Genomic DNA, 17613 nt, shown 5'->3' with positions numbered 1-17613 from the left:
AAGGAACAAGTTCAAATAACGTCGACTGATGGCTTCTGCAGGTTTATAAGATTTTTACTTCTAGAACCAGACTGTGACACTCTATAAAGCCCAAATTCATAAGGCTACAATGAAAACAATCAACACAGAGATCATAGATCAACTTCAGTGTTTAATATTCACACCCGAGAAAAAAGGACAATAAAAATAATACACTTTTAACAGGCTACAGTCATCACAACCAATGCAATAGAATCTCTTTCCTCTAATTCTTCAAATTAATATGCTAATAAATCATCTTCCCATTTTTCTCATCATCGTGTCATCGTATCAGCCCTCTCCCTCGCTCCAGGTGCTGGGGAGGGAACCTTAACGTGGGGGTTTTGCTACAAACCTGAGTCTTAATTACTGAGTTCATGAATTAGATAAAGCCACCTGAGGCTTGATTGAGGATGCCTCTGGTTTTAAATTGCTTTAAAGTACAAAAATAAAGAGAGACCCCCGCACGCCTATTCTAAAGCTGACTGTCCAAAAGACCCACTCCCAGCTCCTGCTGCCAAAGAGTTTGGGGCTGTTAGTGTGGAATGCTAGTGTGATTCACATGGGCCTCCAGCTGGCCAGTAAACATTTTAATTAGGTGGGGCTTTTTAGGGGACACCTACAGAACACCTTGATAAATGACACGTATAGGCCATTTTGTAGGGGAGCCCAAGGCCTTTGTGTATGGACACTTTATTGGTCTTCAAAACATTCATGAGGCACAATCAAGTGAATCTGAGGGATGGCTTAAATCAAAACACGAAATAAGGTGTTCTGTTGGTGAGGAGTGAAATCACTTTATGGAAATAAATCTGGGAGGAGCAGGATCCATATCCAATCATGCCCACTTTTTGATTCTGAGGGTAATGTGTCTCTTTGAAATTGACATTTCCATGACTCTGGCTGTACAAGATCATCAAATGCTTCGTTGTGTCTAAATTCAAAAGTGTAAAATATGCAGCCGATGTCCAAGCATTTGTCTGCATAGTTTTACCTTAATGGTAGGTTCCAAAAGCTATATATTACTAACAAAAGCATGTTACTTAGCACCTATTGTCTTGCATATGCTCTGTGCTATGTTATGCCTCACCTGCCCCACCAAATCCTGTGCTATATCAGATAAAGATATGTCTATATTTATATCCCTCGTTCTCTGACTTCCCTTTAATATTAGTATATGTTAATACAAATTACATTGTCTCCACTAGAGAACGTACATATGTAATAATCTAGTCCTTCTGATCATTATCAAGCGGTATTAAAAGTAAATGGAGTGCAAGGGTGCAAAGAAAAAAAGAGGGAAGCATAAGAGGTATTGGGAGGTTGGGATTGATCGATTGGTGTATTAGTATATTATGCATTCGTAACAGGACATATTGCACCCAGTAACATGTTGCAACACTGTGATTTGGATTTCAAATCTGCACACAGGGAAGTTGTCTAATGTAAGGTGGGCCCAGTTGTCTTTAATTTTATTATGATTTTTTTTTTTTTAAAGAGCTTGATTTAAGCAAGGAGTTTGCATCTGTTCTAAAATGGAAAGATGGTGCTGTGCTTTCTGGATTTATGTTAACAATGGGTTTCATACTCAAGAAATTAGGAAATCCTCCATGTAGTGTAACATGTTTTTTCTCAGTAGAAGTTGAATCATCAAAATTATTGGAAACACAGCCAAACAAGGCTGAGCAGCAAAACAATTTAATAAAAGAACAAAGAAAAGCATCTCGTCCTCAAACATAATCATATATCAGTGACACCGAGATTTTTGCAAACTGATTTGAAAACATGCTTTAAAATGGATAGGAACAGAGCCATCGATGCCAAGGCAGTGAAGCCCATATTGAGTCTCTGAGTCTTTCATTGAGGTTTCATGGGGGAACAAGCACACCTTTACCCAATCTCAAGTGTTCTTTATAAGCCTCAGACAGGAACATGATGTGACATGGGTACACTAACCACAAATCAGAGCGAGAGGAGTGAGATAAGAGGGAGAATGAGAAAAAGAGAAAGACAGAGACACACAGAGTGGCTCAGGAATATGGTTGTGGTACCCCGAAACCAGGCCTATAAAGCGGTCTACCTATTGGTGACTGGTTTGATGGCCCACTGGGGCCTGTGGGGTAGCCATACCCTCCATACGGGTGTGGAGTTGGGTACGGAGCAGGCGTGGGACCAAACTGCCCAAATGGTGGCCCAGGAAATGGGTTGGGTTGGGTGGGGTATGGGCAAGCTGGGGGGCCAAATGCTGATCTGGGAGCAGAGTAGCCCGTTGACTGATGAAATGGGGTGCCCTGGCTGGCGTAGGGATGAAACGCTGTGCTAGGATTGGTGGGGCCTGTTGTAGAGGCTGATGGGGGGTGGTTGGGGGGAGTAACAGAGTAAGGGGAGTAGGGGAGAGCAGAGCTGGAGGCATTGGAGGGTGCATTGATTTTGGAGCTCTGTTGCTGCTGGGGCTGCGGCTGTTGCCACGGTGATGACGATCCAGCATCATGATTGGCACAGGATTGTGATGTCATTTTAGAGTCTCCAATCCCTTTGCTTTTTTGGCAAAGATTTTCTTGCAGCTTTTCGATGCGCACTCGTCTTGTGTGAGCAAGGGAGCGGAGGGAAAGGAAGCGTTCGAGGAAGGAGTCCAGCGATATTGAACCTTCAAGAAACTCATCTGCTAGAGCCTGAGAGAAAGAGAGATAGATTGAGGGACTTTCAAATTCTCTCACTGAGGATATTTAATACACTACATATTATCTTTTATTAACCTTATTCAGACTAGCGCCATATGTAATTTTTGAGAGAAAGAGGCTGTGTGGGTTAGACTTACAGTCTGGTGTTAATTGTTCAGCTGCCGAAACATTCAAAAAAACATTTTTTTCAGGGGACTAAAGAACACATTGATAAATGACACGTATACAGAGGCAAGAAAAAGTATGTGAACCCTTTGGAATAAGCCGTTTTTCTGCATTAATTGGTCATAAAATGTGATTTCATCTTCATCAAATTCACAAGTATAAACAAAACACAATGTGCTTAAGCTAACAACAAACAAACAATTTTAGTCTTTCATGTCTTTATTGAACACATCCCACTAAACATTGACAGTAACGTGGTGTAAGTGAACCCTTGAATTTAATAACTGGTTGATCCTCCTTTGGCAGAAATAACCTCAACCAAGTGTTTCTGGTAGCTGCAGATTAGACCAGCACAACATTTAGAAGAAATTTTGGGCCATTCTTCCTTACAGAACTGCTTCAGCTCAGCCATATTTTTAAGATAGCTGGTGTAAACGGATCTCTTGAGGTCATTCTGCAGCATCTCTATTGGGATGCATCTCTTAAGCTCTGACTTCAGGTGCGCAGAATTTTTATTTTTTTTGGAAAGCAGCGGCTTCCTTCTTGGTGTCCTGCCATGCACACCATGCCTGTTTAATGTTTTCTGTATAGTGGACTCATGGATAGAGATGTTAACCAGTTCCAATGATTCATTCAAGTCTTTAGCTGTTACTATAGGGTTCTTTTTTACCTTCAATTTATTTTTTATTTTTTTATTTTTCCCCTTTTTTCTCCCAATTTGGAATGCCCAATTTCCAATGTGCTTTTTTTTTTTTTTTAAGTCCTTGTGGTCGCGTAGTGATTCGCCTCAGTCCGGGTGGCGGAGGTTGACGTCTGAGACTGTCAACCCGTGCATCTTATCACGTGGCTTGTTGAGCGCGTTGCCACAGAGACATAGCGCATGTGGAGGCTTCACGCCATCCACCACGGCAACCACGCTCAACTCACCACGCACCCCACCAAGAACGAACCACATTATAGCGACCACGAGGATTTACCCCATGTGACTCTACCCTCCCTAGCAACTGGGCCAATTAGGAGACCTGGCTGGAGTCACTCAGCACGCCCTGGGATTCGAACTAGCGAGCTAGCGAACTCCAGGTGTGGTAGCCAACGTATTTTACCACTGAGCTACCCAGGCCCCCTCTTTTTTTACCTCACTGAGCATTCTGCAGTGTGCCCTTTTAATCATCTTGGCTGAGCGGCCACTTCTAGGGAAAGTAGCTACAGTAATAAATTGTCTCCATTTACAGACAATTTGTCTAACTGTGGGTTTTCAACATACATTTGTTACTCTTTCCAGCTTCATGCAAAGCAACAATTCTTGAATGTAGGTCTTCTGAGATCTCTTTTTTGCAATGCATGGTCCACATCTGCAGATGCTTCTTGTGAATAGCAAACTTAAAATGTTTGAGTGCTTTTTATAAATCAAAGTAGCTCTAACACACACCTCAATCTCCTTTCATTAATTGGATGCCAGGTTTGCCAACTCCTGACTCTAATAATTGACATCATAAGCCTAAGGGTCTACTTACATTTCCACAGCACTGTGAATGTTTAATGGGATGTGTTAAAAGAAGACATGAAATATCATAACTGTTTGTGTGTTGTTAGCTTAAGAACATTGTGTTTTGTCTATATTTGTAACTTTGATGAAGATGAGATAACATTTTATGACCAACTAATGCAGAAAACCAGCTATTTTCAAAGGGTCCACATACTTTTTATTGCCACTGTAGGCCTTATTGTAGGGGAGGCCAAGGCATTAACATTAGACCTTTGTGTTTGGACACTTTATTGGTCTTCAAAACATTCATGTGGCACAATCAAGTGTATCTGAGGGTGGGCTCAAATCAAACCACGAAATAAGGTGATCTGTCGGTGAGGAGTGAAATCACTTCATGGAAATTAATCTGGGACGAGCCAGATCCAGATCCTGTCCTGCTCACTTCTTGATTTAATTTTTTTTACATTTTTTCCCAGAGCTGTATGTCTATTAGAAAAGCATCTCATCATCAAATGTTATCAATAAATCAGTGACGCTGAAATTTTTGTAAACTGATAAGAAAATATGCTTTAAAAATGGACAGAAACTGAGCCATTGATGCCAGGGCTTTGATGTGATCTAGGACCTTTTATACAGCTTTATACAGTGCCTACCATTGTATGTGCATAACAGACCAGCCGTTCTTAAACATTCAAATATGAATATATACAAAGAGAATGACATTTCTATTTAAATGTACATTAACAAATATATAGAGTAATAATAATAATAATAATAATAATAATAAGTAAAGTTATAACATAATGACAGAAATTATATAATGTAATAATTTTTGTTAATGTTAATAACGAAAGTCATTATAAAATATTACAAAGGATTGTGGACACAGAAGTTTTTTTTTCTTTCAATAAAACAGCAAAAGCAGAGCAGTGTAGCTATTTTCAAAATATCAAATGGAGATCTGCATAGCCACTACTTTCTCTATAATTACTTATTTTTACATTACAAACAACCATCCTTTTCTAATTTTTCAGAAAGATATACAAACTTAACAGTATAAGCTTGACAGTCACAGTAGTAGTAAAAAAACAAACATCAACAAAACCCGACAAAGCTAGGCTGATTGTATAGGACAGGGGTTTTCAAACTGGGGTCCAGGAAAAAAAAAAATCTAATAAAAATAAATAAACATTTACTGAATTTGACTTCATTTCTGTTTTATTTTGCTTTCTAGAGACTACAAATAAATGTAATTGAACATGAAACATTAATCCAATTATGGGTAGAATACAAAGTAAATGTTTTCCAGATCATTTATTTTGGCTTTGGTACAATAACAATATAAAAGCCAATCATTTAATGTAGCAAACAAAATGTTATCTTTGTAATATTACTGTGGCAGGGCGGAGGGCGGGGCCAGGTCATGATTCCGCACACCCGGCCCCTAATTAGGCTGATTAAGTCTGAGAGTGATAAGGCCAATCAGAGACGGGAGTGCGAGAGTGCAAGAGAGTGTGTTATGGACAGCTGTCCGACACCTGTGTGTGTTTGTCTTTTTGGTTAAATTTATCATTAAACTATTATTTACATTGTTAAGCCGGTTCTCGCCTCCTCCTCCTTTCCACTGAATTACACTTAATATTTTTAACTTAATATAACTGAAAATAAATAGCTGCCTTCATATTTTAGCAAGGGGGTCATCATATTTGGAGGTCCTTAGCTTCAAAAAAAATTTAAACCCCTGCCTGGTTTAGCAGATTGTTGCTTACCTCTGATTCTTCCTCTGTGTTGGCGCCCTCTATCTGCAGACGAGACAGCAGCCCCTCTGGGGACACCTGCCCCATTATACTATCTGCAGAAAAGGGAAAGAGAAATAGAAGTGAGAAGGAATTTACTGTGTTGAATGACAACAAAGAAAGAAACTGAAAGAGAAAAGGTTATGCAAACAAATTACCAAGCTATGTATTATGTAATTATTTTAAAAGTAAAGGAACATGACTGTCATAAATGGAATGAAATAGACACATAGCTATAATGTGACAATGTAATGGATGAAATAACAGTAGAGGGAGAATGTGTGCCAGAACAAAACAAGCTCAAAACAGGCATAACAGACACAAGCACAAATAGAAGACTTTCTAGCTGAACAACTTGTTCTTGTTAGAAACTCAAAGCTCCCTCTCTCTATTCAAAAGTCTCTATAAGCAGTCACACTGCAGAATAAGAGGTTCATGGTTCAAGGATACCCTGCCAATAAAGCACTCTCTAAGCAACCAAAAGAGTCATTGACTGCTAAGGCAGCTCAACTATAGTGTGCACAAAAGCACATTGTAATTTGACTTGCACTTAATCACTGATTTAAAAGCAGTGCCAACAATAGAATCTTTTAAGAAGTTCAAACTGATGAGCCCCTTTTTTTCCATTCTGCCTAAGCTTTCTCTTTTAGTTACAGTAAACCCATTTCACTTCCTTCTTTAAGACGAAATTCACAAAATGTTGTTCCCATGGATAACACTAATAGGCCTAAACATTTATAAAAACCTGAAGACGACTATTAAAGGCATAGTACACCCAAAAATAAAAAGTCTTGTCATTTCTTAATTACCCTCATCTTTTGTGGAAAACAAACACATTTGTTAAAAAAGGGAAATGTTAAAGCTGAAGTGTGTAACTTTTTCTGTGTTAAAATACTTTCTCATACCCCAGCTTAATATGGAGGTACAACAATTAGTTAGTCATTTGTAGGTTAATTTTCTCGAAAACCGCAAACACTGTCTCTAAAAATTGCGCCATTTGTTTTCAGCGACTTGTCCAGCCAGACACAACAACAATGTGCCTGTTTACAGTGCATCCGGAAAGTATTCACAGCGCTTCACTTTTTCCACATTTTGTTATGTTACAGCCTTATTCCAAAATGGATTAAATTCATTATTTTCCTCAGAATTCTACAAACAATACCCCATAATGCCAACATGAAAGAAGTTTGTTTGAAATCTTTGCAAATTTATTAAAAATAAAAAACGAAAGAAATCACATGTACATAAGTATTCACAGCCTTTGCCATGACACTCAAAATTGAGCTCAGGTGCATCCTGTTTCCACTGATCATCCTTGAGATGTTTCTACAAATTGATTGGAGTCCACCTGTGGTAAATTCAGTTGATTGGACATGATTTGGAAAGGCACACAACTGTCTATATAAGGTCCCACAGTTAACAGTGCATGTCAGAGCACAAACCAAGCCATGAAGTCCAAGGAACTGTCTGTAGACCTCCGAGACAGGATTGTATCGAGGCACATAACTGGGGAAGGGTACAGAAAAATTTCTGCAGCATTGAAGGTCCCAATGAGCACAATGGCCTCCATCATCCGTAAATGGAAGAAGTTTGGAACCACCAGGACTCTTCCTAGAGCTGGCTGCCTGGCCAAACTGAGCGATCGGGGGAGAAGGGCCTTAGTCAGGGAGGTGACCAAGAACCCGATGGTCACTCTGACAGAGCTCCAGCATTTCTCTGTGGAGAGAGGAGAACCTTCCAGAAGAACAACCATCTCTGCAGCACTCCACCAATCAGGCCTGTATGGTAGAGTGGCCAGACAGAAGCCACTCCTCAGTAAAAGGCAAATGACAGCCCGCCTGGAGTTTGCCAAAAGGCACCTGAAGGACTCTCAGACCATGAGAAACAAAGATTGAACTCTTTGGCCTGAATGGCAAGCGTCATGTCTGGAGGAAACCAGGCACCACTCATCACCTGGCCAATACCATCCCTACAGTGAAGCATGGTGGTGGCAGCATCATGCTCTGGGGATGTTTTTCAGCGGCAGGAACTGGGAGACTAGTCGGGATTGAGGGAAAGATGAATGCAGCAATGTACAGAGCCATCCTTGATGAAAACCTGCTCCAGAGCGCTCTGGACCTCAGACTGGGGTGAAGGTTCATCTTCCAACAGGACAACGACCCTAAGCACACAGCCAAGATAACAAAGGAGTGGCTCCGGGACAACTCTGTGAATGTCCTTGAGTGGCCCAGCCAGAGCCCAGACTTGAACCCGATTGAACATCTCTGGAGAGATCTGAAAATGGCTGTGCACCGACACTCCCCATCCAACCTGATGGAGCTTGAGAGGTCCTGCAAAGAAGAATGGGAGAAACTGCCCAAAAATAGGTGTGCCAAGCTTGTAGCATCATACTCAAAGACTTGAGGCTGTAATTGGTACCAAAGGTGCTTCAACAAAGTATTGAGCAAAGGCTGTGAATACTTATGTACATGTGATATTTTTCGTTTTTTATTTTTAATAAATTTGCAAAGATTTCAAACAAACTTCTTTCACGTTGTCATTATGGGGTATTGTTTGTAGAATTTTGAGGAAAATAATAAATTTAATCAATTTTGGAATAAGGCTGTAACATAACAAAATGTGGAAAAAGTGAAGCGCTGTGAATACTTTCCGGATGCACTGTACATGCACAGCAACACGCTGATAACTCCCAAAATCATCTTTTTTTTTAAATTCTGACAAAGCAAGTAAATTGCGTTTACATGAGATTTTAAATTTACATTTATGCATTTGGCAGACGCTTTTATCCAAAACGACTTACAGTGCCCTTATTACAGGGACAGTCCCCCCTGGAGCAACCTGGAGTTAAGTGCCTTGCTCAAGGACACAATGGTGGTGGCTGTGGGGATTGAACCAACAACCTTTTGCTTACCAGTTCAGTGCTTTAGTCTGAACCTGGTTTAAATAATTGAGTTATTCTCTGTTTTTGATGTCAATCTGTGAAAAGGCATGCGTACAACTTTTGGGTGCATTGGATAAGCCGTTAAGAACGCTGGTAGAGGTGTTTACATGCAAAGCAAAATCGGGGTATTAGACAAGAATCTACCAGTGTCGACTGGTTTATTTTTAAGCCGTTTATGACCTTACACTGATAAAGGAAATTGGTATAATGCATTTACACGACCACACACGTCGTCGGCTTATTAAGTGTAATCGGTGTAAGAAGGTGCATGTAAACGCACTCATTGACCTAACCAATGGTGTGGGTTGGGGCGGGATTATCTGTTTGATCAACCAATGGAAGCCATAGAGGGTGTATTCGAAAGCTGTTTGAATCAGGCACAACGGCACTACAACATGGGCTGCTAGTGTGATTGTTTTGGGTTGAATGAATCACATGACTGTGTCACATGACAACAAATACGGCATTGTTTTCAAATATCTCTGTCCACACTACAATGCGAAGACTGCATTTTTAAATTTATCCACTTGAGAGAGCATTTTCGTAAAGCTCCGTTTTCACTGTCAAAAACGCCGTCACAGTGTGGACGGATGGCCAAAACATAGCGAAAAAGATGTGTTTTCAAACGAAAACATATTAGTGTGGACATGGACTAAGTATTGAGCAGGCATTACTTTTATGAGGAATGTTTGATGACAAACTCCCTAGGAAAATACAAACACACCATTACAAACATAATTACCTGCTTCTCCTTTTTGGTTTCATTAAATCTGCAATCCGTTTATTTTTACATTCATTTACCCATTGATTCTTGCATTCTCCGTGAAATATTTTCTTTATTAACTCACATTATTTCTCCCTCATTTGTCTTCCTTTTCCATCCCTCCTTCTCTTACCTCTCAGGGCACAGTGCTGTTTGTATTTCTCCCTCACTTTCTCCAGTTCGGTGTATTTCTCCACCAGCCGCGTTCTCTCTTTCTCAAGACGGGGCCTCAAGTCAAGGTTTTGCTCTGCCAGACTGCGGTTGGCTGCCAGTGCCATCTCCCTTTCCAGCTGAATATTTTGAATCTGCAGGAGAATTAAGATAGTGACACACAACTAAAGCTTCAATGCTATAGGCACTGAAAAGTCCACAAGGACAATTCATCTTCAGCAGGACAGTGAAGACATTATCAAAATGTAACAGTATAAATACTTAGAAGGAAAAGCTGTTCCACCAGAGATGTCATTATCAAGGCAACACAGAATTTGAGCATTACCAATATACAACTTCTCTTATTGTTTAGCCAACAAATTCATATTATTAAACTATGGACTTTAAATAAAGTCAGCAGCTGTTTGAGACGAGATGAGGCCTAATATCTGAATTAAGTGATAAAGTTGGAATGCTTTAATGTTTTACTAGAAAAACTAGACATAGCTTAATTCTGGGGGTATGCATGTTTTTGCAACAAGTACAGGCAATATTTATAGCTTCAGTAATATAAGTTAATCACACCACAGTCTAAAGGCCACAGTGACTACAGCACTGCTGTTATTATTAAAATGACTATCACAGATGTGGGGTTGGTGTACACAGTAGTGTCCGACCGATGTATCGGCCGATATTAGCCTTTCACCGATATATCTGTATCGGCGTATATGTTTGCCGATATGAAAACTTTTTTTCAGAACATATAATGCAGAAAACAATACTTTACAATTGGTGTCACTGCGTAGTTTGTCCAGCAGAGCGCACTCCGACGCCATTGTTTACAGAGCTGACTCTGAGCTGACGGAGGTTCTGCAGACAGGGCGGAGTTGGTGTTTTCATGGTAAGTTAACTAGTTTGTGAAATACATACTGGAAAGTTAATAAACAATGACCCCATAATTTTCCCTTTTCAATATAACTAATATAACGTTAACCCTGTCCCTGACAACCATGTCACTCATGTCTGTTTGCTGTTAGCCAGTTATAGTTTGTCAGTGCAGTCAGTAACGTAGCAGATTGAAATGTAAACATCAGAACATCTTTTACAGCTAAGCAGAAAACAAGTGCAGTGGTGGATTGTGTCTGTTGAGTGTTGATTTCACGTTATGTTATTATCTAGTTGGTGAGACACAATGCTGAAAAGTAAATAGATAACGTCCGTCTTTAACTCTCCGTGACAACGAGCTTATAGCTAACTAGCTAATCACGTAGCTACTTTCATTGTTGTCAGCTGAGTGGAAGCTAATGAGTAAACATGTTTTCACCAAACTGTTTTAAGGATTCACAGTTTGGTACCCACTTCAACTGAACAATTCCAATCATTGCATTTACAAAATGTAATATTTAAAAGTCTGGTTTTCCACCACTGAAAGTTTCCCCTGAACTTGTACAACAGAATACGGTGTAACACGGCTACCGCTGTTTATCTTGACCCGGCAGTATTAATATAGTCAGCATTTGACTGATACTAAACAGTACTGATGTTTATTTAGCTATTTTTTTTATTTATTCTTTATTTTAATCATCAGCATTTGACTGATACTACACAGTAATACTGATGTTTATTTAGCTATTTATATTATTTATTCTTTATTTTAATGGTCAGCATTTGACTGATAATAAACACACAGTACTGATGTTTATTAAGCTATTTATTGTATTTGTATTTATTCTTTATTTTCTCAGTGTTCATTTCTAGAATTTGTTGACAATGTGTAATAATAATGTCAAATGTTCTTTGCTAAAAATATTTAAGAAAGCAGCCTTTTGAGTACATTTGCATAGTCATATCGGTGCAAAATCGGTGAAAAATCCACATAGAAAAGGTCTCTTTTCATTCCAGTTCAAAAATTAACTATATCAGCCACCATATTGGTAATCGGTGAATTTTCCCCCTCTAAAATCGGTATCGGTCTCAAATCCCATATCGGTCGGGCTCTAGTACACAGTGAATGTGCTCTTTGGAAACCAATCTCATGCATTTGCATGACTGCAAAGCAAATGGCGCAGATCAAATAAAAAGTTGCATGTCATTCAGGTCATTTTTTGTTTTTGTTTTTAGATGAGACAAAAACATAATTCTAATGCAGCACTTTTTGGGTCTGTTCAAAGTCATGGTACTATAATTGAGTTTGCCGGCCAATTCGAGGCTGTGAGTGACAGAGATTGAGAAAAAATTATGCTTGAGTATTCTCAGAAGACCTAAGAAATAAAAATGCTTCTACTCAATGCCACCACCAATTAACTTTAAAAGAATATTCCATGTTCAATACAAGTTAAGCTCAGTCGACAGCATTTGTGGCATAATGTTGATTACCACAAAAATTATTTTGACTCATACCTCCTTTTCTTTAAAAAATAGCAAAAATCTACCACCCCTGGAGTTCGCTAGCTCGCTAAATTCGAATCACAGGGCATGCTGAGTGACTCCAGCCAGGTATCCTAAGCAACCAAATTGGCCCAGTTGCTAGGGAGGGTAGAGTCACATGGGGTAAACTCCTCGTGGTCGCTATAATGTGGTTTGTTCTCAGTGGGGCGCGTGGTGAGTTGAGCGTGGTTGCCGCGGTGGATGGCGTGAAGCCTCCACACGCGCTATGTCTGCATGGCAACGAGCTCAACAAGCCACGTGATAAGATACGCGGGTTGACGGTCTCAGAAACGGAGGCAACTGGGATTCATCCTCCGCCACCCGGACTGAGGCGAATCACTTCGCGACCACGAGGACTTAAAAGCACATTGGGAATTGGGCATTCCAAATTGGGAGAAAAAGGGAAAAATAAAAAATAAAATAATAAAAAAATACAAATACAATAAAAAATAAAACAAAATAGCAAAAATCGAGGTTACAGTAAGGCACTTTCAATGGAAGTGAATGGGGCCAATTTTTGGAAGGTTTAAAAGGCAGAAATGTGAAGCTTATAATTTTATAAAAGCACTTACATTAATTCTTCTGTTAAAACTCATGTATTATTTGAGCTGTAAAGTTGTTTACATCATCATTTTATGGTTTTAAGGTTTGTTGACATTACATCGTAATGGCAATGAAGTTGTAAAATTGGATATAACTTTAAACAGAAAAGGTTAGCGAGTAATTTTATCACACTAAAATCATGTTAACACATATTGTTTATGTCTTGTGGCTGTACTTTTGAAACAGTGAATATTTTAACATTTACAGATTAGCCCCATTCACTTCTATTGCAAGTACTTCATTGTAACCCAGATTTTTGTTTTTGTTTTTAAAGAAAAGGAAGGGCAAGTAAAAATGTATTTTTGTGGTAATCAACTTTATGCCACAAATGCTGTCGATTAAGCTTAACTTGTACTGAACCCGGAATATTCCTTTAATAAATTGTTATAGAACAGTAAACTGATTCACTTGTCAACTAATGTCAAAATCCTACCAAGAAGAGACAATCTGCAGATCAAACAGGAAAAACAATGCATTCATAGCACAGTGGTTAGTCACACGCTTCTGATGTAATTTCGGTCTTTGATGACATGTTACCTTTTTCCAAGAGGCTCAAAAGAATGACCATCTCACCTCATCAGATTCCAGTGCCATAGACTCCACTCGCTCCGAGTTGTCCAGCAAATCCTGCAACTCGGATTGGCTGAGGTCTTGAAGCTTCTCCATTGATTTGCTAGGACAGCTGATGATCAACAACAATGTTTAAATAAGTTGGTCAATCATTTAACTTGAACATTATAGCTAAGTTCTACTAGCAAATGCTCCATTATCTAAATTTATTAGAGTGCATATACTCATTATGAAGGGTATTCTTTATCAATTTGCCTTGACATGCCACGCCACAGTAACTCTCCTCAAGCTGAATTAGGCAGTCAAGAACCTATTTTCGGTGACTGTGAGGGCCAATTCGGTGAATTTGGACCACCTATGTCAGTCATCTGTCAATCAAACTGAGTATATCACACAGTACTAAATGGGCTATTGGCATAATGGCGAAAATGACGCCAAACCAACCTGTTAATCTAAATTTACCTCTTACTGCTTGTCTATCTCAGACAATTTCCAAATACTTACAAGGTACAAGCAAATCAAAGTCCTCTCCGCAGGGTGCTCATGGAAAAACATCAAACCTAATTGGAAGCGAGTGACGTAAAGATGTAGACGGAAGCGCGGTGCCTGACAAACACCTCGCGAGCGGGTTCAGCGTTAAAACCAGCTTCCTGTGAGAACAACTCACGAGACCGTATCAGTGCGAGGAATCGCGCGTTATCTAGCGTGACAGACTGGGAATAAATGCGCGAGATTATTCCCGGAGAGTGGAATCTCCTCGCGATTAGCTGGCTAGCTCACTTACAGGACAGCAGTTGAGCAAGGCAGGTTGCTATACAATACAAAACGGCCAAGTCAGAGTACTGTATTAATTTATGTCCGGTAAAACGGCTTCGATGTCAAACTGAGAAAAAAGAAAAAGAAAAAGAAAAACCTGCCCCGATAACGATTATTTGACGGGGTATAGTCCTATTCTTATGGGAAAGTTTCACTTCTCGTTGACATATAACGCGGCCATTTTTGGATGAGTCCATTGAGTCGATTTTGGAAGTGTGGTGTTTAAAATGACACAGTTTCTATTTCTGTACAAGCAGATCAAACAAACGTTTATAATACATTTTAAATAGATCTATCACATTTTTACAATGGTGAAAATTGACAGGCATTTTAATACTTTAGTGAAAAAATACCATTAGGCGTACCCCATTTGGATTGTATATGGTATCGTCCTATGTTCAGCTGACTGAAAGGGAAACCCCTATGTGACGGAAATATTCCATCTGTGACATGGCAGTAGAGTTGGTGCTAATATTTCAACACACAAACACTAGGTTTTATGCCATCAATTTAAATAATAATGCAACAACACGTAGTGCACTACAAGTTATTGGTAATAAGTCTAAAAAAATATCTTTAACACACGTACAGAAATAACCACTGAAGAGACTTTTAGTTATTGAAATTACACATGTACTTTAATGTCCGTATTTCGTACATGACACTATAGTAAATTCACATTTCTTAATTAAAATTAAATAAGACAGAAAGAATATAAAGGACAAGAGCAGTGATAGTTTTAGTAACAAAAATACAAAGTATAAGATTTTTAGAAGTATATTTCAGCTCCGTAGGTCCTTACAATTCAAGTGAATGGGTACCAAAACTTTGAAGCTCCAAAATGCACATAATGTCAGCATAAAAGTAATCCATATGACTCCAGTGGTTAAATCCATGTCTTCAGAAGCAATATGATAGGTGTGTGGGTGAGAAACAGATCAATATTTAAGTCTTTTTTTTTTTTTTTACTATAAATTCACCTCCCTGCCCAGTAGGTGATGATATGCACAAAGAATGTGAATTGCCAAAAACACAAGAAGAATCTGAAAGTGAATGTGTGGATTGATCATAATAAAGGACTTAAATATTGATCTGTTTCTCACCCACACCTAACATATTGCCTCTGAAGATATGGATTTAACCACTGGAGTATTATGGATTACTTTTATGCTGCCTTTATATGATTTTGGAGCTTAAAAATGTTGGTAACCATTCACTTGCATTGTATGGACCTACAGAGCTTAAATATTCTTCTAAGAATCTTTATTTGTGTTCAGCAGAGGAAAGAAAGTCAAACACATTTCACATTTGAACTATCCCTTCATGTAGAAAGGCATCAGAATTTGTAAAACTGGCCTATGGCAGAGTAAAGCAATATTTTTCAGTTGCATAACCGTTTAATGATCTGATAAATCAATAAATTTCAGGGGCACAAACATCTTTTCTGGACATAAGTCAATAGGGTCCTTGCAAGGAGGAAACAGTGGAACCGTTGCTTGCAGCATAACCATAGAGAAAAAGAGCAATCAGCGTCCCTACTAAGCCAGCAAGAGCAGCAAAATGACATGTTTTCAACTGAAAGAGAAAACAGATAATTGTTTCACATTATTAATGTATTTCAGAATAATGTACAGGAGTCCCCAAAAGTATTTGGATTCACTTAATTCACAATAAAAAATGAATGGCACACCAAGTGACATATGCAAACAAATTATGCCTTTTCTCAGAACTTTAAATGTACTTTAAAGGACAGCTTCCCTTGTCTTTTATTTTTTGTTTTTTTTTTGACAGTTTAGTGGATGAATGAAGTTAGTTCTCCACAAGTTCACACAGGTGTCCTAGCAGAGTGACCAGTCTTTCTATTATGGACATTTTCCACTAATGTTTGACAACCAGAAAGTGTCAAAATAGTTCTTGTCTTCATTTTAAACAATAAATATAATGTTTCATCATTTAAAACCTATTTAAAACATATTTTTATGACATTTTTTGCTTGAAAACTGTGCTTGTGCTATCTGTCTTTCAAATCAAAGCCCTTGGTTTAGTGTCCAAATACTTTTAAAGGCCACTTTATTACAATCCATATCCAATAACATGTTCTAATGTATATGTGTTTATGTTAATGTTAAGTTATTTGAATATACCAGTTGTCTGCCAGGGGTTTTTACATATGCCATACCAAAGGATCCAGCAACCACAGACTAATTAGAAGAAAAGGAAAATGGCCATTCCATTATCTGTAATATTTTAAGCATATTACTGATGTTACTATCCAGTAAACAGTAAGCAGTAGGATGGAGATGTGATTATTGTAAACTGTGAGACCATGTTGCAAAGTGCATCTACTGTATCTATCACTTATGATTGGAGTAGATATGTTATATTTGTAAATGTTTATTTTGTGTTTACTGTTCATTTTAGCATAGCCAATACACCAAAAGACAATACGAATAATACAAAGTCATAATGACTATAGTGTAGTAATAAAAATAAAAATAAAAAAAACATACCACAGAGCTAACCCAAAGGGGACAGACAAACAAATATCTTATATCAGTTCCAATGTTGTAAGTTGGTACAGACAGGAGCACTTGGAAGAAGCCAAGCAATATCGCCATTACCTAGAAAAGGAGAAAACATATGTTGATGGTAAAAAAACCCATCTAAATGGAAAGTATGGGGAATATGTAAGATCCATAGCTATCCATCCTCATAAATAACAAAGAATTGGCCCAGTTTCCACTTACCGCCACCGCTTTAGGATCGTAAAACTTGAACAGTCGATGTAACTTGGGAGGATCTGTGTCAGAGGACGCTGTTTGGGTGGTTGACATCTTCAAAAGTGAGAAAAGATTGGAGGACAGGCAACAGATTTACTAAAAAATAGGAACATTTGCTCGAATCAAAGATTGGCCCCTTAGAGTCTGAGAAATATTGTAATAGTTAGAGTCAGCCAGCATGAGTGAGAGTCAGTGGGAAACATGATCTGATCCCAATGGATTAATGGAATGTTTAGCAGGAGTACAGATGCTCATGGGGAGGAAAAACAGATCTTTGTGAGGAAAGGAAGTGGGGGGATCTAATACAAAACATGTGGCTGGAGAGAAGAGCAGCACAGCTTGATGCAATTCAGATTACTCAACAGCACTGCAGAGGAAAAAAGTACATATATTTTAGTGTCTCAGTGGGCTGGACTG

The 17613-nt window shown here is 38.7% G+C and overlaps 1 protein-coding gene across 2 annotated transcripts; it reads right to left on the bottom strand.

Annotated features, from left to right (window-relative positions):
• Positions 1-131: 131 nt before the first annotated feature.
• LOC127443378 (vacuolar protein sorting-associated protein 37C-like) lies at positions 132-14480 on the bottom strand. Of its 2 annotated transcripts, XM_051701912.1 has the most exons (5): positions 14105-14480; positions 13604-13712; positions 9984-10155; positions 6120-6202; positions 132-2690 (listed from the first exon to the last, which is right to left on the bottom strand). In XM_051701912.1, the coding sequence occupies exons 2-5, from the start codon at positions 13694-13696 to the stop codon at positions 2049-2051; spliced, it is 990 nt and encodes a 329-aa protein (XP_051557872.1). In that variant the 5' UTR covers positions 13697-13712; positions 14105-14480; the 3' UTR covers positions 132-2048. The 2 variants fall into 2 exon arrangements, with proteins under 2 accessions (XP_051557872.1, XP_051557873.1); XM_051701913.1 differs by lacking the exon at positions 14105-14480 and having other exon boundaries at positions 13568-13704.
• Between the last annotated feature and the right edge of the window lie 3133 nt (positions 14481-17613).

The sequence above is a fragment of the Myxocyprinus asiaticus genome, chromosome 7 (genome assembly GCF_019703515.2).
Source record: "Myxocyprinus asiaticus isolate MX2 ecotype Aquarium Trade chromosome 7, UBuf_Myxa_2, whole genome shotgun sequence".
Lineage (NCBI taxonomy): Eukaryota > Metazoa > Chordata > Actinopteri > Cypriniformes > Catostomidae > Myxocyprinus > Myxocyprinus asiaticus.
The sequence above is the reverse complement of the archived record's forward strand: the minus strand, read 5'-3'. Positions and strand labels throughout refer to the sequence as shown.

What these genes read in the sequence shown, in the direction of transcription:
- LOC127443378 (XM_051701912.1), bottom strand. Translation starts at nt 13,696, where the DNA reads ATGGAGAAGCTTCAAGACCTCAGCCAATCCGAGTTGCAGGATTTGCTG. An exon ending in TGGCACTGGAATCTGATGAG is followed by an intron (nt 10,156 to 13,603) that starts GTGAGATGGTCA and finishes ATTCTCCTGCAG; the next exon opens with ATTCAAAATATTCAGCTGGA. An exon ending in ACAGCACTGTGCCCTGAGAG is followed by an intron (nt 6,203 to 9,983) that starts GTAAGAGAAGGA and finishes CCTTTTCTGCAG; the next exon opens with ATAGTATAATGGGGCAGGTG.